The 26,196-nt window shown below is 39.8% G+C and overlaps 2 protein-coding genes and 1 long non-coding RNA gene across 5 annotated transcripts; 1 reads left to right on the top strand and 2 right to left on the bottom strand.

The window, feature by feature from the left end:
- Positions 1-697: 697 nt before the first annotated feature.
- LOC148221917 (uncharacterized) lies at positions 698-1,449 on the bottom strand. Its single transcript, XR_015807241.1, has 2 exons — positions 1,316-1,449; positions 698-916 (listed from the first exon to the last, which is right to left on the bottom strand). It is a non-coding gene; the product is annotated as an uncharacterized LOC148221917 (long non-coding RNA).
- Positions 1,450-7,042: 5,593 nt separating this feature from the next.
- Positions 7,043-16,541, top strand: PLA2G10 (phospholipase A2 group X). The gene is made up of 4 exons (XM_014890281.2): positions 7,043-7,154; positions 12,100-12,265; positions 13,729-13,835; positions 15,946-16,541. The coding sequence occupies exons 1-4, from the start codon at positions 7,109-7,111 to the stop codon at positions 16,089-16,091; spliced, it is 465 nt and encodes a 154-aa protein (XP_014745767.1). The 5' UTR covers positions 7,043-7,108; the 3' UTR covers positions 16,092-16,541.
- A 627-nt stretch (positions 16,542-17,168) lies between these two features.
- Positions 17,169-26,179, bottom strand: BFAR (bifunctional apoptosis regulator). 3 transcript variants are annotated; one of them, XM_014894922.2, is made up of 8 exons: positions 25,746-26,179; positions 22,588-22,918; positions 21,569-21,767; positions 21,055-21,224; positions 20,305-20,449; positions 19,878-20,048; positions 19,234-19,436; positions 17,169-18,362 (listed from the first exon to the last, which is right to left on the bottom strand). In XM_014894922.2, exons 2-8 carry the CDS (start codon positions 22,851-22,853, stop codon positions 18,170-18,172), a joined length of 1,347 nt encoding a protein of 448 aa, XP_014750408.1. In that variant the 5' UTR covers positions 22,854-22,918; positions 25,746-26,179; the 3' UTR covers positions 17,169-18,169. The 3 variants fall into 3 exon arrangements, with proteins under 3 accessions (XP_014750408.1, XP_088030567.1, XP_088030566.1); XM_088174441.1 differs by having other exon boundaries at positions 22,588-22,915; positions 25,746-26,176; XM_088174440.1 differs by lacking the exon at positions 25,746-26,179 and adding an exon at positions 23,920-24,243.
- Positions 26,180-26,196: the final 17 nt, after the last annotated feature.

The following is a 26,196-nucleotide window of genomic DNA, read 5'->3' as shown; positions in this document are numbered from 1 at the left end:
TTCTTACCATCTACTGAGTCCTCACTTCTCACTCAAAATCAAACAGCTGCTGGTGCCTAAACAACATTTTACTGAACAGCCTTTCTGTTGTGCACTGGCACTCTGTGCATGCTCTCAGCAAATGACTCTTTGAAGTATTTGGTTTATTTCAGGTATAGCAAATCATGTTAGTGCTGACAGTTCTCTGGTTCAATTACTTCTCATCCCAACTACTCTGCAAAAGGAAGGAATAAAAGTAGGAGTCCATCCCACAGAGACTTGGAGATGAGAGATTTAGAAGGGACTTGACAAGTGACACATACTCAGCTCTTCAGCACTGTTTAGCACCTTTTTGATCTTACATGTCTTAAGATACAAGTTTTCCTATACTCACTTTTTTCCTGCTCCCAAATTCTCTATCTAATCCCCATGTTCCCTACCCCTCAGTAGGGAAATTCACTTCCAGGGATTTTTTGACCCTCAACAATGAATTCAATAAGTTCCCAGTTCCCAAAGCAATCTGGATGGTGTTTAAAGACCATTATGCATTACTTAGGGATTTTATCCTGATGGATTCAGTTGCCATAAAACTGCACAGCTGAGAGAGCACTAGAAAGGTCCTGAAAGAAAGCTGCAAGACAAGCAGACCAGACCAGTAGGATGTTCACTGTTGACAGGGTGAAGAGCAAAACAACTAAGAGGTGAACAAATAAACAGGTAACAAAAAAAAATCTTCATTTTATTTTCAAGCAATTTAAAATATTTCGAGACAATGAAAAACCAGTAGACATGGTAAAACTTACACAAAACTGTGAATTTTTTTTTCTTCTCTCTTAAATGAAATATAGTCTGCAGTCTCTATAAATCCATGTTCTGTCTCCACCCTGGATACTGCATTCAATTCTGCAGCCTCTCCCCAGTCTCAGTAAAAATAGAACTGGAAGAAGATTCAGAAATGGTCGACAAGGACAAAGGCAAAGAAATGGGATTTCATAAGAGTGAGTTAAAATGGTAGGAAGGTATGAAAAGGGCACTGCTTCTGTTTGTGACAAAGCTGCCGAGATAATAAAAGCAGGCAAAATCTCAAGTCTCTTTGAATTTAGTACAGATGATTTCCCCAGTGCATTTGCATCTTTCACTTGGTGATATGTGGAAAAAAATTATTATCAATTAATTTATTATTGCAGAACAGGCCTGCTGCCTTCCCTGCCTACAGGCCATGGTTTCATAAAACCTTTAGGCCAAAGGAAGTGATACTGGAGTCTCCTTCCCTGTCAGGGTGGAACTGCTAATTTGAAGGTACTTGCTAGGTGTAGGTGGTGAAGGTACCACCTACCTGCAGTCGTGTAGGTGGCAAGGGACTCCTGCAAGTTTTGTAGTCCAACTTTCTCCTCATGGCAGGTCGCTTTTAGTCATGTTCAATTGAGTTATGCATATCTCGAAGGATGGAGTTGCCATAGCCTTTCAGGGCAAATGGTTTCAGTCTTTGATCCTTAAAAAAGAAAAAAAAAGCATTGTTTCTTATATTGAATTGTAGGTTGTGCTCATTGCTTCTTAAGCACCTCTGAGAAAAATATGGCTGCCTCTCTTCTACACCCTTCCATTATGAACTGCTTCACAGCACAGTGATCTCCACTCTTCATCTCTTTAAACCTGGGCAAATCCAGTTCTCTCATCTTCCTTAAACCTGGGCAAATCCAACTCTCTCATTTTCTTGTATGTCATGATTGGCAGCTGCCTGAGCAGTTTGGTAGCCTTGCTTTAGTGTGTCAATGGCTTTCTTAAAATGAGACACAGAGCTCCAGATGTGGTGTCACAAGTGTCAGATGGAGGGGAAGAATCAGTTTCTCCAAACCTACCAGTGGTACTCAGCCCAGTTTGCAGCTGGTTACATTAGCTCCAAGAGCACATGGTTGATTCACATTCAGCTTGTCCACCACAACCCTCAACTCCTTTTCTACAAAGCTGTTCTCTATCCAGTCAGTTCTCAGTCTGTCCCACTTGGGGGGTTATGCCAGCCCAGTTGCAGGGCTTTGCATTTTCCTTTGCTGAACTTCATGAGGTCTCCAAGAGCTCATTTTTCCAGTCTGACTAGGTCTGTCTGAGTAGCAGCCCTGCCTTCCAGCCACTCCCCCCAATTTGATATCACCTACAAATGTGCTGAGAGGTTACTCTATCCCATCATCCTGGTCATTACATCAGCCATTTCAAGAATCTAAGTTGATGTAACTTATATAAAGAAAGCAAGTCAAATATCCTCCCAGAGATATGCTGGAGACTCCAAATTTTGTTTTAGAAACATGCACACATTGCATTGCCAAGTCTTTTTTTCTCAAGCTATAAAAATAAGTAGCCCTGGGTTCCACAAGAAGCAGGCCGTGAGTCTTTTTTTGGATGCAAATGCCAAATGTAGAATTTGACTTAGAGAGTGCAAATGTTCTGGAAGGCAGAGATGACTGTCAGAACCTAAGAGCTAAGCAAGCTGGAAGTTATTAATGGAATCCTTCCCCAGCATCTCCAGTGTGTGCCTTTGCTCAAAGGCAGGCAATGTATTTCCATGCCATAAAAATGGACATAAGTGCATTAGTAAACACGTGGTGCTCTGAGGACGTTCTTGCAGTCTCGTTACTTGCCTGGGTGATTGTATGGACAGAAAGGACTGTGCTAGCAGCTGTTGTTCTAAAGGAGCAGAGGGGAGAATGGGGATCAGGAAAAAAACAAAACTGTAGAAAACTGTAGGAGTAATTCAGCTCCTCTGCAAACATTATAGCAGTTTCAAGACCATTTCTGTAATAACAACCTTTCCAGCACACAACTGTCTGTTATGGGCAGTGACACACTGCATGGTGTTTTTGCAGCATGGACAGAGTAACAGTGCTGCCAAAGGGTGTGGAAAGGACAATGCTACAGACATGGTCCCCCAAAGTTCTCTTGGGATATATTATGCTACTCAGAGATTTATTATTACCAGAGACATTACAAGTTATGCTATAGGCTGGTATAGTCTGAAAGTTGGATTGTGTTGTGTGTGTTAGAAATGGATTTGAGATAATACATGTACATTGCGAAATACTGTAAAATGGCTTAGCAGACTGTTTTCTAATCTTCCACATGGAGCTTGTCTCTCCAAACTTGGCTTTATAACTCTTGTACATTTTGGGACAACATCTCCAATAACTCCAAAAATGAGCTGAGGAAAACATTAGTAAACAGGAAGCATTGATTGTGCAAAGGAACTAAGAGAAGATGGAAGGACATGAAAGTGAGGAATCCCAGCCAGACTTCCAGAAATAGAAACAAAGGCACTGAATGTTTCCAAACAAATTCTCAGATAATTAAGGCTGTTTGGCTTTGTATTTTTATGAAGACAACAATGATAAAGAAGTTGTGTACTATGTGGACATTCAGTATCCGAAAAACATACACTTGTAAAGGATATATTCCAAGCAGAACCTGTGTCCCAGTCCAGTGTTTAAGAAGATGTGGGGTAACTCAGAGACATTTACCAAGTATAGCAACAAGTAAACACAGTCATTTGACTTAATTTCTGGGAAGCAACTCTTCAGTTCTCATTTTTCTGATACCCTCACAATAAGGCATGTGCTTCTTTCCTTATTTTGCTCCAGGAGACAGTGCCACAGAAGAGCCCAATCTGGGACTTAATCTGGGATGCAAAACATCAAATTCCTGTTTTCCAGCTCTGCTATAGCCATCATAAAGCACCTTAAGCAAATCATCCTCCCTCCATTACCATCTCTAACAATGGGAAAATAATTTCTTTCACCATTCTTTATTTGTTCATTAATTCAGTGGAGTAGCAAGTATGTCCTATGGCTTAAATGCCACGTGCTTAATGCTGTAGGCACTTTTTAGGACTCTGCTCAGACACCTACAGACCCTAGTACCTCTGTACTCAGCAGCAGCAACACTACATTGGTTCACAACGGCTAAATGCAGAATATATATAAATTTGACCAAGGTAGGTGCCATGCTTTTTCATTTCTCAGGAAAAAGAACTGCTCCTGCTAAATGAAAAATGTTAATTGAACTATTATTACTACAAAAATACAGCTTTTCAGCTGGTAAGTCAGCAGTAAATGTACTGTTACAGTTCTCTTAAGATCACTACATTCACCTGATCACAGGGTAGTGGATAACTTGCACTTAGTATATTTTAGACCATTCTAGCACTTTCCATAAACATTTTAACATTTTGGGTTATCATACTCTCTCATTTTCCAGCATGTACATAATCCTGGACCCTGTGAAATGAGGCTGTTAGAACTCATTTAACAAGTTTGCCAATAATAGTGTTATGCTGTGAGAATATTCATCAGTACAGCCATGTGTCTCAATTATATTAATCTATTTCTCAGCAATCATAAGGTACATGCAGCCTTGTTTGAGAAAGTATATTTGAAAAGCAAATGGCTCTCTCCACCCCTGCACAGCTCCAGTTGACAGACAGAAGCAATTCATCAGTAAGAGGGAAAATGCCATTTGTCACATATGACTTAGGCCAGTTTCCAAGTGCTTTAAATAGAGGAAAAGAAACACTACAAAAAGAAATATGACAAGTCTATACTGCCACATAAGTTTTTAATTAAGAAATTTAAAGGGAACCAAATCTAATATTAAAAAATATGACTTTATCATTGTAATCCATATGGACTTCCAGTCTGGTATATATTCTTAGCCATATGCCTTGCAATTAACTGGACAATCTAGCTTTGCCTCAATAAAAGTATTTCCTTCTATCAGATTTCCTTCCCCTCTCACCAGTTTCACTGGATGTTCTCCTTTGAACTTTTACTACACTCACAGGAATCATAACTCATGACTTGCATTCCATATATCATCACTATATACAGTTTCTGTCCCTACATATCTTTGTGTACTTTCTGAGAGAAGAAGCTGTAGTCTGAGAATTTCAGTCTCACTCGATTTTTCAGTGGTTATAAGGTTACTTTCCTTTCTTCAGAGAAAAACATATCAGCTGCACTAACACATTGCATCAGTCAGTGTCCTGAAGAACAACATGAAGCGTAATGCATCTCTCTGCCTTGGATACAGTTTCATTGTCATATGCAATGGTATGCTGCATGGGACAGTGTTCAACTGAAGGTTCATTAAGCAGCTCTCAGACACCATTAAAGTGTTCTAATAGGTGTGACTTATTGACCGGAAGAGTCGGTAAACAAATGAAGTATAAGTGACAGTACAAGACCAGAGTAACAGTAATTAGCAATGTGACTCCATGAGTAATAGGAAAATTGCCCTGACCCAGTTGATGGCAATAGCAATGAAATCTTAATAAAAAAAAAAAAATCCCCGATAGATGGGTTTTCTACCAACCCTTATAAGGGTTATGAGCAATCTTTCTGGTTGCCACACAACGCACTTCACTTGTATTCTACTCCAGCTGTGTTGGGACACACAGTGGCAGTTGTGCTCCCCATGTTGGCCAGAGCCAGGCACGGGGTGGAAGGAGAGGGACGGGCTGGCAGCATTATCCCAGCACACCGCACCTGTGGCTGCTCAGTACAGACCTGCCAGGCATCGGGGCTTCACAGGGAGCCTCCAGAAACCTCCCCCTGTCTGCAGAACACCAGCTCTGGGTGGAACCCTGCTTATTTCTGCTGTGTGGAGTTCACACCGGCACCCTCTGCCTTGCCAGGTGCCATGCAGTCCTGGCTGAGCTGCCACACCTCTCCTGGTGCTCTGCACGCAGTTGCACAAAGGCCTACCAGGTGTACAATGGCAAATCAATATCCTGCCTCTGATGTTCCACATTTATCCCACGCTACCCTCACTTCAGTGCCAACACAAACACTTCAGAGAGCTTGGATTAATGAGAGCATAATAAAAACACATCTGATCTGTCTGTGCATGCTTTTTGTCCTTGGAATCAAATCACATACGATTTTCTACCTCTCCTGAATAAAGAGGAATGTTATAACACAGAAATCAGAGCATTTTAATGCAAAAATATAATTATTACTCAGTATGTGCATGAAAAAATTATTTTCTTTGATGAAAAAAACATTCACAAAACCCCCCCACCAAACTGCCAGCTGCTCTCCAGTAATGCCATAGATGACATAACCAAGAAAAAGTTCTTGATAAGTTCCATAAATAAAACTAGTTTTATTCGTCTTTCCCTATTCTAGCAGTGTAGGCCTCAACGGGATCCTAAGGGGGTAATATCCTGGAATATAATAATGCCAAAAAAAAAAGAAGTATGAACACCACAAGACAAAACACATGCACACAAAATCATTACTCTAAATTTCAGGGCTCCTGATTGCTTGAACAACTAAGAGGAAATGCACTGGTTTCAGTGCATTAATAGAAGGTCTGAAGAAATACTCGGAAAGTATGAGCACATAAAAAATCACATAAAAGCAAGTAGTGTTGTCTGTGTGTTGAGAGAAGCAATGAAATTGGTCGTAATAAGCCACCTGGTTGTATGTTTCACAAAATAATGCAAGAGTTGGAAAGGGAATGGAAAAATCTGCAAATAAAATACAATGTACAAAAAACAGAGTCTATTTTGTTTGAGGTACAATTAAAAAGTTTTTATCAAGCTACAAATATCTGTAACTGGTTTGGGAGTTGGTTGTCCTTTAGTCATTCAAGGAAAGGAACAATCAGTAGATGAAATCTGGCTGATGTAGACTCCAGATAGAGCATGCCTTCAGCTCTGGTTATAATTAACCACTAGACTAACTTACAACACGGTTCCTGCTTTCCTCTTCAGATCTAGATTGAATTACCTAGGAACTGCTGTAATTCAAAAAGAAAATACAGCTGCCAGAGGAGGAAGGTGTGGAGGAGAGGAGAGGCGGCCCCCATCCCAGACCTGCGGGGTGTGACCCCCTGTGCGTGCACCGCGCTCCGCTGCCCGAGTGACAGGTCCCAGCTCTCGCCGGCTCTTCCAGCGGCAGCTCCTCCCTTCTGGCCAGATGGACAGCACAGCTTGGACTTGGGCTCCGGCTCCGGGGGACCCGGCTCGGGGCAGAAAGCAGCCTTTTATAGCCGGCACGCCGCCGCCGCGGCTCACACCTACACACTCCGCTGCTGAGCGCAGAGGCACTGCCGGGACCCGCACCCCCGCCCGCCGCTGCCCATGGCGCCGCTGTCCCCGCTCCTGCTGCTGCTGCTGCCGGCGGCCGGTGAGTAGAGCACGGCCCCGGCCGGGGCTCGGCATCCACACCGTCCTTCCCGGCAGGGAAGCGGCCCCGTCCAGCGGCGCCTCTGCGGGCTCTGCTGGATGCGCTCCCTTGCCCGGACCCGGCCGGATGGGGCTTGGCAGCCTCGGGGGGCAGGTGGGAAGAGGGGTAGAGAAAGGAGTGTTAGGAGAAACACTCACGGGAAGCGCCTGTCTTCCCACACCGGAGAGCAGTCCCTGTGACAGGTGGCCAGCGCTCGGGCACAGCTGGGTGGGACTCGCCCAGGGGAAGCCCCGATGTGCCGCTGCCGGCCGGAGCTGAGAGCACAGCTGCGCACGGGAGCGGGGCTGGAGAGGCGCACATTACTCCTGTAAAGTTCAGCACTAATGTACAACTCTGCTAACGAAGTTCCGCGTTTCAAATCAGTTTGCAGCTTGCACGTGCAATAACAATCTTTCTATAAAGCCAGTAGCTTTACCCCCACTCTTTGAGTATTGGAGTGAGCTGTCGCAGAGAACTTGAGTTACTAAGTAGTTCAGGAGCAGGAATTTCTAGAACTGAGATTGCCTACAAAACCCTAACTGGGTTATTCTGAAAAATGAATCCGTCTCCATGAATGAGTTATGATGTGAGAATGTAATTAAAGGACCCCTGCCTCACACCTTCACACAGCCAATTACTCACTTTGCAAATATTTAATTTTCTTTTTTTGTGTCCTACATCCTATTTATTAATCAATGTTAAAGACTGGTTGTAACAATTCTCAGTCCATTTCCTCATAAGTTTTGTGAGGTATTCATCAGTATAGTATCTGATTGTACTAATTTTTCTGAAACTGTATTATGGTCCCTCTTTTTCAGATAGGTACATGGACTGACACAAAAAAGCATTCTCTAATTTTAGGTCGCCATGGTGATATGCTAGAACCCAATTTTACGTACAACTACATAAAATTATGTGGAACTTCAACTGCTCAAAAGCAGTTGGTTCTCACTGAGTGCTGTGGTACCTTAGTACTCCAACCCCAGGATATTTAGCAGGCTGGGAGCTTACTATTTGTAAATAGGCATTGTTTTAGTGATTAAATTAACCTCATGCTGAACCTTTGTGACAGCTGTAAGGATAAAATCCTATCTTCCAGAATAGTAATCCGCTGCCTTTACTAAAAGATTCCCTTGAACTTTTTTTATACATTCCTACCCAGCTTGCAAATTCACCACATCAAATATTGCAAATAGCAGGATCCTAAAGAAAAGAGCCTCAATTCATTCCTAGAACAGATTCTGGGAACAGAGTGGAGCAGGGTCTGGGGGAAGGCAGTCGTGTGATTAAAGCCCATAAGGTAAGGTGCTTGCATAATGGGGCCAACTTAGGGCCCCACGAAGCTCCCTGCCCCAATTCTACTTCCTGACCTCACATAGTCCCTATGATTCCTTCTGCATTTTGATCATCCTCCAGACATCATCCTTTGCATGGCACAAACCTCAGCAAGAACATTAAGGAAAGCAATGAAATCACTGCTTCTGCCAGCTTGGAGCCTCATTACAGAGAGCCTGGCTGCGCTCCGATAGCTCTGAGTCAGGCACCTCAGTCACCCACTCCGTGGGCAGTGAGGAGCATGGGAAATGCAATCTACCTGTTTCCTAATTGGTCCAAAGTATCAAAACAGGCAAATTTAGCCTTTCAAAAAAATGTACATGTGACCAGAGTTTGTGGAGATAGCATGTAAGTTGTCCGAGCAATAAAATGAGGTGGAAAAGGCCACCCCTGCTGGCTTATGAAACAAGAGTTAAAAATCTAAGTAGAAACTAAGGTTTCTATAAGGCACACAGTTCTTTTTTGCAAGATCTTGGAAATGCATCAGAAAGTCTGCTTATTCCCAGGTTTCAAGTTTTGAACTACTGGAGCACTATGACTGCATAGAGTAATACCTAAAGGAAATTTTACACGTATTTAACATCAAAAAATGTTTCTGTACCCTCAGTCTTTGAAAGAATGGCTTAAAAATTCTTTTTAAACCCACAAAACAGCATACATTGTATTGGATGCTAATAATGTAGTTAGGTATCATAATTATGAAAAGCTGTACATCTTAATAAAAATGTGAGTATGTATCTGGAAAAATAATCATTATCTTTGCATTGAGCCAATTGAAAAGAGTAAAACATTATAGGTAATATGATCTTTCACAAAAAAATTAATGTGTTTCTAACTTTTTTTCCCTCTTTGCATATGGAAATTTAAGGGAAGAGATTTTTAAAATACCTTATAAAGCAATGAAATTAAAAGAAATCCAATCTGCTTCACTCCCTTTTTCTCCACTTACAAGGTTGTGTTTGACACAGCTGCACACAATCTGCATGACAAAATCCAAAAAACAGACTAGATATCAAGGGACAACACTGCTCTTTCAGGAATGCATAATCAAACCTCCCATTCACAAAGTCTTCATAAAAACAAACAAAACCACACAGATTTAAAGAACTTAATTATAAAATATTTGGAAATACACAGAATGTCAATTCACTCTCTAACTGTATTCCACAACGTTTCTGATAAAACACTTTAAAGATTTTGTTACATGGCAAAATCACCAATGCTATCATCATCATCATCTTGAAACTCTGATTGTTTCTATAGTTCTGTGCATTCTCTAATGGTATTTAATTGCTTTTATTAACTCAGCTCATAAAGCTGTTGTGACAGTATCATATTCAGAGTATCTATGCCATGCTGGTTTACAATTAGATGTCCAGATGCTGTAACACAAATATATTAAAAGGACAAAAAGTTTATGTCCTTTTCTTTAAGATACATGGCATTTTATACTTGAGCTCTTGAGGTACCAGGCAGTTCTTCACTTCTACTTGTCATGGATTTAAATCAAGGGACTGGGAATTGTTCCAAGTTAGCAAACAATTCTCTGATGAAACCAGGAATATGACTTGGAAATTCTTATTTTCTTATTCCTGACTTGTATCTCTCCTACACCACCCTTCCCTAGCTGCCAGGAACTGAGACACAATGTGAAAATTTTTCACTTTTTTCAGAATCTTCAAGGTCATGCAGAGCAAACCCAGCTTTGCCATTGGTTCCAGCCAGTAATGACTGGCTGTTTACATGAGTAACCATTACTAAACACTGAAGAGCATAACCAGTTGTCACTTGTAATGCTGGAGCCTTATTGCAGGGTTTTCAGCTCAGAATTTACTGAACAATGTACTGACAATGACATGAAAACACTTTCAATGCTATCATAAAACTAATCTGTTAATAACCAAATGGATGCTCCTGCTACCCAGAACCAAAATTTCACACAAAAGGTTCAGGAAATGTTCTGGAACAGGAGCCATGGACAACAGATACTGTTCAGTATCTTAGCAAGGAAGTTTAGTGCCAACTCAGCAGTTTTGAAATGAAACTGCAATCGACTACATAGCAAGGAAGCTTTTCTTAATTCCTCAGGATATGATTGCTTTTAATCAATGGCCAAAGCTGCATGTGCAAGTTTAAACGCCCTTGTTTCAACGCTTCTGCCCCTAGATCACATGGCCAAAAAGCAGGAGGGACAAGATGTGGGAATGGTCAGGAAAGTACTAAATGCTGTCTCAGGATTCCTCCTGAAGTGTTTTTTTACCATTCTCACACACAAACCAATTGAATTTCTTACTGAAGTGATTTCATAAGGTGTTTAAATCCCAGAGGTCACCAGCATCCCACACATTTCAAGTTACTCAACTCTGCTGGGACCGGTATTTTTTCTGTCAGATTTTCCATTAACTGATTATAGTTAATCATATAATCTATTGTTATATAATCTGTTAAAAAAGATTACTCTATTATGCTATTATAATAGATTATGTGATTATGCAGATCATATTAAAACTGCATAATCATATAGCTATTTTGTAGGAAAGTAGCTATCAAAGCCTTCATTGATGAAGTCTATTTTTTTTTCTGCTGTCTGTCTCCATCACAGGTATTATCAGTTATTAAATCTTAATGTCTTTTGGAATCTGTAACCAGTACTGGAGTTTAGGTTCGTAAACTGTTCTCCTCATACCAAAATAAGTAATTAGTTTAATTAATAAGAAACTCTAATCAGAAGCCTTCTAAAACTAATTTGTTTTGTAGTCATTCAGCTTCTTAAAATTTGCTGTGAATAGCTTGAAGCCTGCACTGCAAGGAGAGGCTGCCCATTACCATTGGGGTCTTCAGTGTGTTAGTTCAACCTCTCAGGATGCATGAATCCCTAAAAATGTCACCCAGAGTCTCAACAGTTTTCTGCTGCTTAGGACCTCTTGCTTTAGTACAGATATGGGATGGTTAAAATATAGTTCCTAAAGTAAGTTTTGTTCTGGAGAAATAATAGTGAGAATCAACTAAACAACAAAACTGCCAAAGAGAAGTAAACAGGAAAATAACCAAACCCCACCTTTCTAATTTGCCTGGAAAACACTTCAAGCACCCACCCATTTCCCTGCTTTACATCCACCACATGATCCCCATCAGTTATTTGGCTTCTTTGTCTAAAAATGAGGAAAACCAAAACCCTGTCATAAAGGACCTATTTGTTCCATGTAAAGCACTACATTCTACAAAATAACATGGGCAAAATTGCACGTTATGTTAAAGAGAAAACACTACAACCCTGGGGCAGCTAATCTTAGCAACTGGGTGGGCCTGGGCCACAGAATGCATGCTGGCCCTCATGAGCTGGAAGACTGGAAATGACTGGTCTGCCACTGTGCACTGAAACACTGCAGCTGTTCTCAGCTCACCATGGACTGGGAACAAAGGGACTGGGTCAAGCCGTGTGGCCCTAAAGTGTCAAAAATAAAACTGGACTGTCTTCAAGTACTGCCATTTATTATCAATGCTTTAAAAAACCCAAACAATCCCATTTTATATTTGCATGTTGGATTCAATAACAGTTTTTGTTCCACAGTTTATAAAGGCACTTTTGGGGAAGCCCATTTGAGAAATCGGAGAGGAATTCTGGAATTAGCCGGAGCCATCAGATGCACCACAGGGCGCTCCCCTTTTGCCTACCTACGCTATGGATGCTACTGTGGCCTGGGAGGAAAAGGATGGCCCAAGGACAGAGTGGACTGGTGAGAGTAACTATTTATCTGACCAATTAAGTGCTGAATGCAGATGACAAATAAAAGGACTAAAATACAAAGTAGGCCTATTTGAGAGAGGGAACTGAGTTTAAACACAGCTGAGATTGCTAGGAAACTCTGAGGAGTTCAAATTGTGTTTCTGTAGATCTACACTTCTTGCCTTTGATTGAAATTTTCATTGCATTAGTACAGGATTCACAGTAAAACTGAGTTTCTCTGCTGTTGCTGTTCAGCATAGAGCTAAATAACTAAAGTCTTGTTGGAGAAGCTTTAAAGTTCAAACACTGAAGCTATCTAAAGTAAAAATTAAAAAACAAAGGCAATAAAAAATATTTTGATTTTACTATCTTCCATGTTATTAGTATTCAAAATAATACATAAGTATTATGCAAAATTCAACCTACTGCAAAATTATTCTAAAAACCAAACCTTTCCATTTAGTTCTAAATCCAGCAGATAGACTATCATCAATGTAATTTATAATTGAACATTAACTGGCAAGAAGATAATTGTCTGCCTTTTGTTCTGAGTTTGTTCTGTTGTGTGGTTTGGGTTTTTTAAAAATTTCTATGCATGAAATGGTGTTACTGAGCTGTATTGTTCAACTGTTATGTACCACAGGACCTTTACACAGCGATTTGTGGGGAATGACCAAGTAATTATTTAAAAAGCACAGGAAAAACAGTAATTGCAAAGTGAAAGCTCACAGTATTAACTTTTCCTATTGCAGACACAAATTCCTCAGGCAACCTAAAACACTATTTACTGACTGTAATCTGACGGGTTTAGGCTACCAGGAGAAATTTGAATGAATGAATGAATGCTTTGTGGATACACCCAGTTCTTCCAGCAAGTCAAAAAGAAAGGATGTAATTAGTTTACAGCAAAAACTTACAAGCTGCCTGATTTCAGGTCCATGTTAACTCCTCTACTTGCTTTTCTGGGCTTGCAATGACTCCACACCAGGGACACTACATCAGCATATTTTAATGCCTTTTTTTACGCATTAAAATGTCATTAATTCTTACTTATACTGTTCAGTTTCACAATGTCATAGAAAGCCTGTAAATTCTTTGTGCCAATTATGATAAGAACATTTTGAAACAATAATTGAGAAACTTTCCGAATTTTCTGATGATGATGAGCTAACAGTTCATTTTGTGGAAGGCACTAGGAGAAAAGCATACTCACATGTAACTGAGAATGCTCTGAAGGTTCAATTAGCTCAATGTATGTCAGACGTTTTTCTCATCACTTATTACATGTAAAAGTAGTGATTTTTTGCAGGTGATCTATGAAACCAAACCTGGTTTGCTTCCTGAGCAGGTAATTTCTCATCAGTTTGTACACTCACTGATGTTGACTGTTTTATTATTTCCCAGCTGTAATAATCCACTGATAAACCCCACCCAGACTGTGTGACCATAAATGACCATTTCTGTTCCTTTCAGGTGCTGCTTTCACCACGACTGCTGCTATGGGAGAGCAGAACAAGCAGGTTGTCAGCCAAAGACTGAGAGTTACCACTGGGAATGCAAAGACAATTCTGCTGTGTGTGGTGAGTGAACACTTGGGAGTGTTTTGGTGTTGGGTTATTTATTTTGCTTGGTTTGTTTGGTTGTTTCTTGCTTCTACTAATTATCTCACTAGAAAGGTATTTTCTTAATTAACTGTAAAACTCTTAGTTTACCATCCTTCCTTTTGTGAATTTTTTGCCAGGATACACTGTGCCTCCAGAAAGCACAGCTAAACCAATCAACTGAATGCAGTTTCTTCTTCTTAATCCTCCCCTACTGACTGATATAAGCAAACAAAACTTATCTAGACACACCTATTACCTGTTCAGAAAACACAACCACAACCATCCTCCTTTTACTCAGCATCTACATTTGCTGAGGAATCCAGTTTATGCTACTCCCTGTAAGTCTCCAGCTGGAGAGCAACTACAAACAGGAGACAATAAAATTTAACCGTTTAAAAAGGATCTTTTCCATACTTAGTGGGAAATATTTCCCACTATCTCTAAGTTTATAATGGACATGTTTTTGGTGTATTTATCTCTGATCAGTGGCACTGATGGCTTCAATTTATGAATGAATTCATCATTACAGTGTACAGTTTCAAACTATGAGGTAATAAAATATTTGATGAGTATGTTTATTTCTGGAAGTTAATTTAACAAATATTAATTTGAAAATATTTACGTAACACAAATGTACAAATTGCAACAGCTTGCTGACCACATCCTGATAAATCTTGATTGTTTGATTGTTCCAAAAATATACTTGCCATGCTGAGGTAAGGGAAGGACAAAGAGATCACAAAGAAAAAAAAACCAAAAAATGCTTATCAAGAAAAAGCAGCTTTTCTTTTACATTATTTGTTCATAACTCCCTAAGTTTTAGCAAATGCTTTCCAATATACTCAAAGACTCACTGAAACTGTACCTTCTCACAAGCCTCCAGTATTTACAGGGTTTTTTTTCCTTGTGGTGGTCATGTTTTTATATTAGCTTTGTGTTTGTGTGTTGTTTGGGATTTTGTTTGCTTGTTCTGTTTTTAAAATCAGATGCACACTAATCAATCACATTACAGTCCACCCTTGTTTGGCTGTAAAGATTCTGCTCCTGACAATATCCAAAATATTGGCCAAGACAGCAGGCATGGTGTCAGGAAACCAAATTCCTGGTGGAGCATGGGGAAGATAGTCTGGAGCAATACCAGGAGAACAGAAGAAGGAATAGTTCTCAGTTAACATGTTTTGATTTTTTATCCCATCATGTTGTTCATGCTACCTGTGCTACTGAGCAGCTCTTAGGGCAGCTAGTTGCAGCATAAACACATACATTAGGAACACTTCCATTTCATGGCAGAGTTTGAGTTCATTCACAAAACTGAACACTTGTTCTGCTCCTGGACAAATCTCAAGCAGAGATTTGGCTAAGCTTTTTAAATGGTAAACATTCAGACAAAATGTAATCAAGGATTCTTCAGTTTACAGACAGTTACAGAGAGAAAAAAAACACACACTTCTGGGTTGGCACACTGAACCCAAAATACGTTGCTGTAGAAGAAAACGTTCATGCCAAGAAGAAACACACATGCCAAGAAATCTGTTAAATTACAACACTAGTTATAAAACAAACATGACATGGATTTTATCACACAAACACACTTTACCTATATTCTTACTGAATGCCTTAAAAAAAAAAAAAAAAAGGTGGGCAGTTTAGGCTGGACATGGAACACCTTTGCATGCCATGTACATATCCCATGTATTATTTTTAATGCTATATCCTATAGTAGATCATAAAGGGTATGTGAATGGAATATCTTCCCAAAGCCAAGTTTCACTAGAGCAAGAGGGAAGGCAGGGAGGGTCCCATACCACTTGCTAAAGAGGGATCAGTTATCAGAGTTCCTTTATTAAAAAACTGAAAGAATATTTAAGTCTTTATCTGGGTGTTGTATTTTCATCTGCCAAGATTGGTGATTACTGATTGATCCACAGGTTCCCAGTCTTACCAAAGCTCAGGACAGTTCCTATTGCACTTGAAATGTAAGGCATTTGTATGGTAAATATGGAACATGAGGGAGCAATTCTTAGTACTCCATTTGTGATTTTTAATTTATTCAGACTAATATCAGACTTACTGTGTTTTCTTTCAGACTCACTAGAAGATGAATGTCAAAAAATGGCATGTGAATGTGACCGTGAAGCAGCCAAATGTTTTTCTAAAGCTCCCTACCATAGAAAATATCTTTTATGGCCAGACTTTCTGTGTGGTGAGATTCAGCCTTTGTGTAGGTATTAAATATATACAAGAGTCATGTATCTAACTCTAAAATGACTTTTTTTTTTGCCACAGTAATAACAACAAATCATCTTCTCCTTTCTTGTTACTCTTTCATTCCACCTCAGCCTCTCTACCCCAAAATGGCCAAAGTAAACATTTTTCCTCTTATTTATCTTCTCCCATGCACTTTTACTGACTAAATAGAAATCTAAGTTTATCAGCTTAAGGAGTAACTGACAGTGTTAATTGTTTTGTTTCTATTCAGATACACAGATTTTTCAGATTGATAATATCATTCATTGTGAACTTTTTTATCCCCCTCCACTGGCTATAAGATACAAATCAAACTTCTCCACTAACAAATCTTAGCATTTATTAACTTTGAACTGACTGGAAAAAGTGCATGAAGTGACAGTGTCAGCACAAAGAGCCCTCTCATCTACATTAAACACTCATTACAAAGCCTAATTTATGTGTTGAATTTCATTCACCTGGAGTAATCCTCCCTGCATTGAAGAAGGCCTAATATAATAATTTCTAAATAGTTTTCTAAACAGCTGCTTATTTGATACGGCTCAAACTCCTAACTCTATGTACACCCTGAATTACCTGTAAGTACAAGGAAGAATTCCACCCTTAGAACTTTAGGGCCAGGTTTAAAAATGCAAATGCAAACCATCACCAAAACAAACATGAAAAAATTCAGGAGTTGTTGGGACCAAGTGGCTTTCCCACAAGTGTTCGATCTGCACAGCAAGAGTTTATGAAGCTCAGAAGTGAGGTTTATATCTCATCAGGATGTAAAGCTGGTTTTAGCTAGGGTCACTTCATAGATATTTTTAACCCTTTGGGAAGAGAAATCAGTACCCTGAGCTGCTGAATCATACACTTTTTTGTAACTACTGATTTTAGCAGTTATAGAGCCAGGAGTGTTTTATGTCTATTTTTCACCAACTTTCCGCTTCAACTTACTCAAAGGTGCAGGGCTAAAGAACAGGTTTGCACAAGTCAAAGCTAATGACATTTACTTCAATATTAAAAAAAACAAACCAAAAATCAAAACCCAAATAAAATAACCCACCTCTATAGGAACAGTGAAGATTTCAAGAGAGATCTTTAATCATTAAAAATATTCATAGCCAAATTTAGTTCACATTACTGACACAAATGAAATAAACAAAACAACAAACCAATGCAGAATGAAGGGGCCAAAGTTCTTGAAAAAATCTTACCTTTTGATTCAGTCAAAGGAACATACATGAACAAATGTCAATCCTGCTTACACAAAATAACTTTCCAGTCAATACTTGCTCACAGACATAGAAATATACATTATATTGCCATAAGTAATTACAGTGTCAGGTCACTTCTCCAAAATAATCCTTTTTAAGAGATAACCCTGAATTTAAGAATTAGCAACAGAATTCAAGAAGAGAGAGTGAAAGGAGCTATTGCCTAAACTAAAGCCTAACAGATCTGACTAAAAAAATTCCCATGGTAATTACCACATTTTCCAAGACACAAGAAAATTCAAGTAGTCTTTGCCTTCAACTATAGGAATTTTGGAACAAACTCTACTGTGAGGCTGCGTATAGGGCAGTCACAATGCTACATGTAAAGAAGACTGAAATAAATAAAGTTCTTTCAATATCAAGCCTATCCAGGAAGGGCATTCCTTTGGCAAACTGAAATTGAGGAACCCATTGCTAGTATAAAATTCTAAGTTTAAAAAGAAAAAGAAAGAAATCACTGTAGCAGTGCAGAAGACACTGATTTTAAGGCAGGCTTGAAAATACACAGGATGCTCAGGACAGAATAAAGAAATTTATCTGATACAAATAAGGTGAGATGACTGTATGAGTTTTATATGGCTATACAGGAATGTGCTTTTTTTTTTCCCCAACAGAAAATCCCTTTTTCCTTCATCCTCCTATTTGGAATCAGCTGGTTGAAGAGTAACTTACCTTAAAGCTTTTTTGTTTGTTTAAATTAATATAATCCACCATTTTGACTGCCACATAGATAAAGAAGAAAAGCAAAGTTTATTCAAAATGACCATTTTTAGAAGCTAAACAGCTCATGAGTTCCAATGCAAATCATTGCACTTGTGTCTCCAGACGTCTGATCTCTGTAACCACAAGATCAATGTTTATAACTGGGTTAAAATACAAGGCCCAGTAAAACAAACAATTGCAGACAAATTGAGGAATAAAAGGCCAAAAAATGGCAACAAAAAGTCCCTGGGTTGAGACTTTCCAGAAATGTCTCCACATCCTGTGAGGAATAGTCCTGTGAAAAAGGAAAGGGAAAGGCTTAGAGGAACTTTCTGGTTGGTTTTCACTCAGCTCTAAGAAAAGCTAATAGGTGCTACAGCTTTAAATTACTTAGCCCTTACTCGGGTACTTGTAAAAATTACCATTTTGCACTCCAGGAAGAACTTTCCTAAAACCCAGTAGCACCAGATTTAAAGAGAAAGCACTGAGTCAGTGCACTTAGGCCCCGAAGCCAGCAGGTTCCAGTGCCACATCCCAGTTCTGCTTCAGGTTCTGCCATATTCCCTGTGCTGTTCTGGGCACCTTCTGCCCTCTATCGCTGGCAAAGGGAAAACACACTACACACCTAAATAAGAATTTCTCCCATACAATTTCCAAAGATCACAGCAAGTATGAATGTTAATATGCTTGAATTAAGACTGAGGTAATAACAGGAAACAGAAATTCTGATTAATTATCAGAACTAGTATCAGTATAACTAAATTTATTTATGATTATGAGGACTCATCCTGTAATAACTACACTGTATCATGGCTACATTCTGATGTATTTAGTTCTCAGCTGACAGTTAATACCAGGCCCCATTAGAGGCAGTTCTCAAGGTAACGTTCAGTATATCCCAGTGGTTAAGAACATGCTTGTTACTGTTTCCACATTTGCTACACCTGATAAGCAAAACCTCTAAAAACCTTGGAAGCATGCACAGAAGTAAAGGTATTCAAGAGCAAGCAGTAACATATGTGGGAATGCAGATTCACATGTTATTAATCTCAAAGTTTGGGTTAGACACTCATTTCTGTGAGCAGCTGTGAAATTGTAAGGCTGTTACTTTCTCTTTATAAGGCCATGTTCTTCCTACCCTCTTCCACAAGCTTAGTAACACTTACTTCAATTCTCTTCTTAACCAGAGCCTCCAAAAGGAGAATAATTCCAGAACAGAGAGCAACATGGCATTTACAATTATAAATCTTGATGTCCAGTAGTGCACATCTAGCCAATCCCAGGCAAATTCAGCTATCAACTGGTATGGCAAAAATAAATACTTCACAGTGAATTCTCTCCATTGCCTCCAAGAAGGATCTTTAAGGTCCTGTAAATTAGGATTAAAAAAGACTGTTAATCAATTTTCTATTAAACTGACTTAATACTGGCTTATTTCCAATAGTCTTTTGTTGAAAAGCTGGGGGCTTTATACACTGAAAGCAGTAATTTATCTTTATTACACTTGTTAGTAGATAATACTGTAATGCAGTAATTTCCATTAGATTAGAACATCACTTTCTGTAGTCATGTGAACTTCAGAAGAATCCAAAGTCTTAAAAGCCCCAAATCAATCCTATTAAAGGTAATGGTTGCAACACTTTTTTGCATACAATAAAATCAAAGAACCACTTCCTTTGTAGGAATGTTGTTTTTAAAGTCACAGTGTAAAGAGATGAAATGATGAATAATTACATCGTGTTTTTATGCTGCTAATCTTAAAATGCTTACAACTAAAGCAAGTATCATATTCAATGCTTTGAATACTTACAAGCAGTTTTGTGACAGTATCTTCATACTTGTCTTCTTGCATAGGACAAATTGTGTGGATGAAAGGTAGGAAAGCTTCTGCATAATCAAACAAGTATAGGTATAACATACTGAGTCTTGGAGAACTCTTCAGTGCATACAGAAGAAAAAGTGATTTTCCTGGGTTTATGGCCTAAAAGGTATCAAATTATCAAGTTTCAATCAGTGAAAAAATAAAATGAAAGGGACATGCCAGTTCTTAGATATTCTGACAATCATTTTTCAAAGGCTTGTTTTTCAAATACAACAGTTCATTAAACTGAGAAGATTTTACACAGGTAATTCCACTGCTTTAACACTCCTCCTGGCTTTAAGAGAACCTTCTTTTAAAGGTATTACTTTAAAAATAGTTAATACACGTGACATGATACACTTTATATAAAATCTACCTTATATTCCCAAAGGTTCTGTGGTGGTTTAACACCTAAAGTTTTCACACGTTCCAGTTCTGCCATAATAGCTCTCCTATGGTTACTGTTCTCTATACTGTAAGGCTCTTTGGTGAAATCCTCTTCAGTCAGTGTTAGGAGGAGTCTACAAAAGCAGAAGAATTGAAAAGGTAAACAGTGCCTATTCACTAAAAAAAGATGACTAACAAATATACAACTGCATACTGAAACAACAAGCTACTGATATAAGGCAGCACCTTTTGGGTTAAAGAATGGTAGAATACTTTGGGTTGGCAGGGACTTCAAAAGATCATCATTACATTGCATATCAAGTGTTCTACACCAACTGCATCTCAGAGCCTGGGTTTTAGATTTCCTTCTTTTCCAGTTTCCTCTTGCCTGCTTTCAGCATGGCTCTTGGGTGGAATACATATGCATATAGCCACAAGAAAGGAAAGGTGGAAGAGGTGGATAATACATCAGTAGAATTTTACTCTCGGTCTCATTTCAGTCTGTGTCGTCAGCATTTTAAAAAGTTCTTAGAACATTTTCAGGTAGCTTGCTGAGTATCTACTACTAAAAGTTTTCAACAGCAATTGTTAAAATTTCTTCTGAAAATTACTCTGATATATCAACAGAATACTCCCACAATCTATGTAACCCAGTACAGACATTTCACAATAAGCCACCCCAAGGAATCTATCAGCAGTCCAATCACAGAATAGTCGTCCTTCACCATCAGGCCCTCACCTTCCATTTACTTTCTCCAGTAAAAATCTTTCTTTGTAATGTGAAGCCCATGGGCCCAGCTGCTCCAGCCAGAATATCACTTCCTCAGCAGTCCACCTAGCAACAGGCTTGTGGACAAGAAGATCATCTTCAAATTCTCTGCTACTCCAGTGATAGCCAAGTAGAACTACCTACAGGTAGATAACAAAGATTAATAAAGATCCTTTACTTGCAAAGCAAATACACGAATGATATAAATAAATACCCAATAAGAGGCTTGACACAGAGTCTTTCATTTCATGCAGACTGGAATATTCAGGTTTTAAGAAAGTATTTTGAAGTTTACCCACTAACTTCCATTTGCTGTACACTGCAATTGTAGCTCCTGATAGACAGCTCTGAAGGCCACTTTACTTACTCTGCCCAGCTGGAGTCTCTTCTGTGCTGACAATCTTTTTACTGTGCATGTAATTTAAGAATATTTGATTGCATGCTTAAGGAAGCAAATACAGAAAAGCAACCAGATGAAACTTACTGCTACACAAGTTAAAGCTGTCAGAACGCCAGAGAAAAACCCTCCTCGAGGATTGATTCTTGCTGTGTTCGAAACTGTAGGCATCTGGTCATTCCCATATTTTTGGAAAGTTGCTAAGCTGCGTGCTACATCACTGTTTTGTTGAATATCTTCTTTTCTTTGTTCAATGGCATCAGAAAATAGCTTTTCAATAACATCTCTAATAAGAAAAATATTCGTCATTATACTATAACCATTGATGCTTAATATTTAGAAAAAGGACTAATTTTTTAAATTTTGTTTTCCAGTCCTTCCAAATACGATCATCTTTGAAAGCAAGAAAAAATTAGTTATTAAAGCTTAGTAAACTTAGAATTATATCAGTCACTGCTAAACATTTTCCTTAGCTTCTAAATCTAGAATACCATATAACTTCCAAGTTACTTCTTATATAAAATTAGAATTCTGTGTGCCATTGGTAAGCCTCAATTATTAAAAAATGCTAAGCAAAGACAACATAAAAGCCTACCATCAATCCTACCATCTATTTATTTAAATATTATTAACCCAGATAAAGTATTACTAACAAAACAACTTGTGGGTAATTCGAGACAGCAAATAGATGTTTTTAGCTATGTTCTGCAATGTGATCACATTTCTTCCAATAAATAATTCCTATTACAGAAATTACTACACAATTATCCAAGATCAATCTAACTTAGAATTATTAGAAAACAACCAGCTATATTAGAAGATTGAGGATCCCGCCTCTCCATCTCTCAAAAAATTCAGAAGGGGGGGAAAGGTCCCCCCCCAAACAAACCTCCTCCCTCAAAACAAAACCAACCAACCCGCCCCTTCATTCCATGTGCGTGAACAGTTCATTACAAGTGCACAAGCTGGAAGTCTTTGGGATTTAAATTTCTTTGTGACAGATTACCAATTACCTAAGAATATCTGCAGCAAACTCAAGAAATCAGATAGCTAACTTCTGTGGTTTCACTTATGTAAAAAAGACATTCACAACATAGTTCACTCACCTGAGGAGGATGTTGACTTTGGGGAATCCTTCCCATTTTTCTCTGCATTCAGGGCATTCATTCTTCTTGGACGATACCCACCACAGGGCCAAGCAATGCCTACAGAAGCTGTGCCCGCAGTTCAGGGTGGTGGGATTGATCAGAATGTCGTAGCAGCAGTGGCACAGGAACTCACTGACTGATATCTGCCGACCCAGGCCAGGAGTAGCACACGGTTCAACTTTTGCCCTCTCTGTTTCCCCTCCTAAAGTCTCATCTTCTTCCATTTTCCTTTATGCCTTACACAAACAGAAAGCTCTCTTAGATCTTCAAACCAGATAAGGCATTACTGCTGCAAAGCAACATGAAAACAGCTGTTATAGAAGTTTGGAATTGTAAGCAATGTGATTCATCATTGCACCGCTTTTGTCACTCGGTTTTAAATTTAAGTAACTCAGCCCGCCCCAAAATGAAACATGATCTACTTTTTCAGCTACAATCAAAACCAGATTCTAGATGTAAACAGGTGGGCTCAATCTCCCTATGCTTTCTTCTCCCATGTTACAAAATACATGAAAGTGAAACAAAATAACTCACTATGATTCACATCACTTTTGACAGTAGCTTTAAGCAAGGTTTTAGTAAAATAAACCAGTCAAAGGAAATATCATTAAAAACTACCATCAGAGGATACAAAAACAAAATACCACTATGACATAACGATCTAATTTATTTCATCCATCTTCTTTCCAAGCATATGGACTAAAACATTACTAACAGAGGTCAATGCTAGACATTGCTGGGCAATGTTAAAAAAAAACCGTTTGATCCACCAAGTCATATGCTTCAATCATAAGGGATTGATTGCATACCTTCTCAACAAAGCTTTAAACTCCACATTAACTTTACTTGTAGTTACTTTGTTAGTATTACAGAAAATGCACAGGTAAGAAGAGTTTAAAATGGTTCCAAGCTTACAAAAAATATAAACCTATTTTTTGGTGTTTCTACTCCATTCTCTTAGACAGCACTATATAGTTCCTTAAGAAAAACACTGATCCAGATTACTGACTCATCACTCATATGTTAGAAATACAAAGAACCAGACAATTTTCTCCTCAGGCACTGCCAAACCAAAATATGATTACACTCTCCATCATGTGGCTTCTGCTTACTAATAACTAACCAACTTGCCATCCAGATCAAGCACGAAGAGATAAGCATGCAAGCAGGTAAAGAACAAAATCACAAAATAACCGCAAGTACAGAAACCAATAGTGAAATTAAAATCCTCAGACTTCCAAATCTGTATTTCCCTGGCTAAGGACAAGCAGTCGGCTTTCTAAAACAAACCTGAAACAGCACTTTCAAGAGAAGAAAGAAAAACAAGATTTTGCACTCAAAAACATTCTTCTAGTTTTCCTGAAAGGCAGAGGCAACAGGATTTCTGTGGAAAATACAGGAAAAAGATTTCACCGCTCAGTCTGCCAAGTAAGAGCCAGCAGCAGAATGACTGCGAGCTCCTCTCCTGTCTCTGCCCAGCTCCAGCTCCCTGCACTCCGCGCTGTTTCCTCAGTGGCAGCACGGCCGGGCCGGGCCGGGCCGGGCCGATTCCCCGCAGCAGCCTCGGGCCCGCGGCGCCCCGGCTGCAGCCCGGGCCGAGCAGGGGCCGGGCCCGCCCCGCCGCTTCCGCCCCGCGGGCACGGCGGCACCGGGCTCCTCCCTCACCGCAGCCGCTCGCCTTTTGATTCCCGGAGTGTAAAATCACCGGACCTGATCGCTGCTACACTCCCGGTTCTGGGAACGTACGCACTTCCATATTCGTGAGAACTCACGTACGCTTCTTACTGTACACTACGCAGTCAGGTAGCCTTCCTTCGCAGGAACTGTTCAAGGTTGATTTTAAAATAAAGATTTGAGGTGTAATCTTAGAAGTAAACGAGACTTTCAGGTGCTAGTTTGATTTGCAGTGCTAACGCATCCTGCACAGAGACTATTCTTAGCACATAAGAGTCTGACTCTCCACACATTCACACCAGTCTCTGTTCCCTTACTGAAATTCTTTCAAAATATTGATTCACTCTCTACAACACCCTGGCAGGAGGTTGTAGCCAGGTAGGGAACAAGTGACAGGACAGAGCTTTACTCTGCACCAGGGCAGGCTTAGGTTGGACATTAGGAAAGGGTGAGCAGGCATTGGAAGGGGCTGCACAGGGAGGTGATGGAGTCACCGTCCCTGGAGGCGATGGAGTCACCGTCCCTGGAGGCGTTCAAGGACTGGACATTGCACTGAGTGCGACAGTCCCTGTGATATCGTGGTGTCTGGTCACAGGTAGGACTCACTGATCCCAGAGGTTTTTTCCAACCTAATTGATTCTGTGAATTTTTAAAGTACCTCTAAGATACATTTGATTCAACTGTTCAACACAATGACATTTTCTTTTAAGACTTTCTTCCAGTTTGACACGAACTACAAGTCTAGTTCAGATGACAATTATTCCAGCCTATTTCAAGAAAGAAAATAATCTCTCATTGCTTTCTCTCTCATATTATCCAATTTTTTTCTAGAGAACCAATCAGTAGATTTTTAAAGTACTCTAGCACGAAAGAATTTAAATTCTTCTTTAATTCCTATTAAAGTACTTTATTACAGTATCTTACTGTTTGACTTGCAGTCTATTGTGTGGGTGAGAGAGGCACAGTTCCCAGATTTGTCAGCTACTTGGGGAAAAATATCAGGCTCCTAAAACAGCCATCAACTACTTTAAAATGCCATGAGCACTTTAACTAGAAACTGCAGAAATGCCTCTTAAAAAACTGAGGAGTAACATGAAAAATTTAGGCTTCAGCCAATTTAGTGCAAAATAAAAACATCTTTACCATTTTAACTAACATCTTACTGAGAGCCATTTAATCATACTAGATGATTTACTAAGAATGTCTATTGAATAAATTGCTTATACTTTAAAGGCGACACTTAAGAATCGTTAAAGCTCTCTCCACTAAATCCTGCATAATTACTTATCTTTTTCTGCATGCCGAAATTATCCCCCATAATTTGAACTTTTCCTTTGTTTTCATTCTGATGGAATTCTGGAAAAGATGCTTTGAGCCCTGTGAACCCCAGCCCTGCAGCACAAACTCTGAACTCTCCTGCCGCCCGTGCCCCAGTGCAGCACCTTCTCTGTGGGGCAGCTCTTCGTTCCCCAGCGCTGCTGCGGGCCCATCCTGCCGAGCGCTGCTCTTCCACAGCGAGCTGTCAAAGCGCCGCTCCTAACAGGAACACGCTCCTTTTGTAACAATCCAAGACGTCCAGCTCCCCTGCAATTATCATCATTAAGGTATCGTCGCTAGCAGTTCTCCGCCATCCTCCTGGGGTCTCCTAGGCACCGTCTCATCCCCTCTTCCTTGCTGGTGCTAGTTACTCGTTTCTCGCTTTGCGGGCGAGGCCTACATCCGTGACATTTCGCCGTAAGCCTTCGTTCCCCCCAGCAGCCCTGCCGCAGCCGCTTGGGTCCCGCAGCCCCTCAGGGCTCAGGGCCGGCTGCTGAAGGCACCGCGGGCGCACAGGGCGGAGCGGGGCCCTGAGGGCTCCGCCCCGGTAGGAAATGGCGGCGGCCCGCGCTCACG

Source organism: Sturnus vulgaris, chromosome 16 (assembly GCF_052056855.1).
Source record: "Sturnus vulgaris isolate bStuVul1 chromosome 16, bStuVul1.hap1, whole genome shotgun sequence".
NCBI classification, from domain to species: domain Eukaryota; kingdom Metazoa; phylum Chordata; class Aves; order Passeriformes; family Sturnidae; genus Sturnus; species Sturnus vulgaris.
The sequence above is the reverse complement of the archived record's forward strand: the minus strand, read 5'-3'. Positions and strand labels throughout refer to the sequence as shown.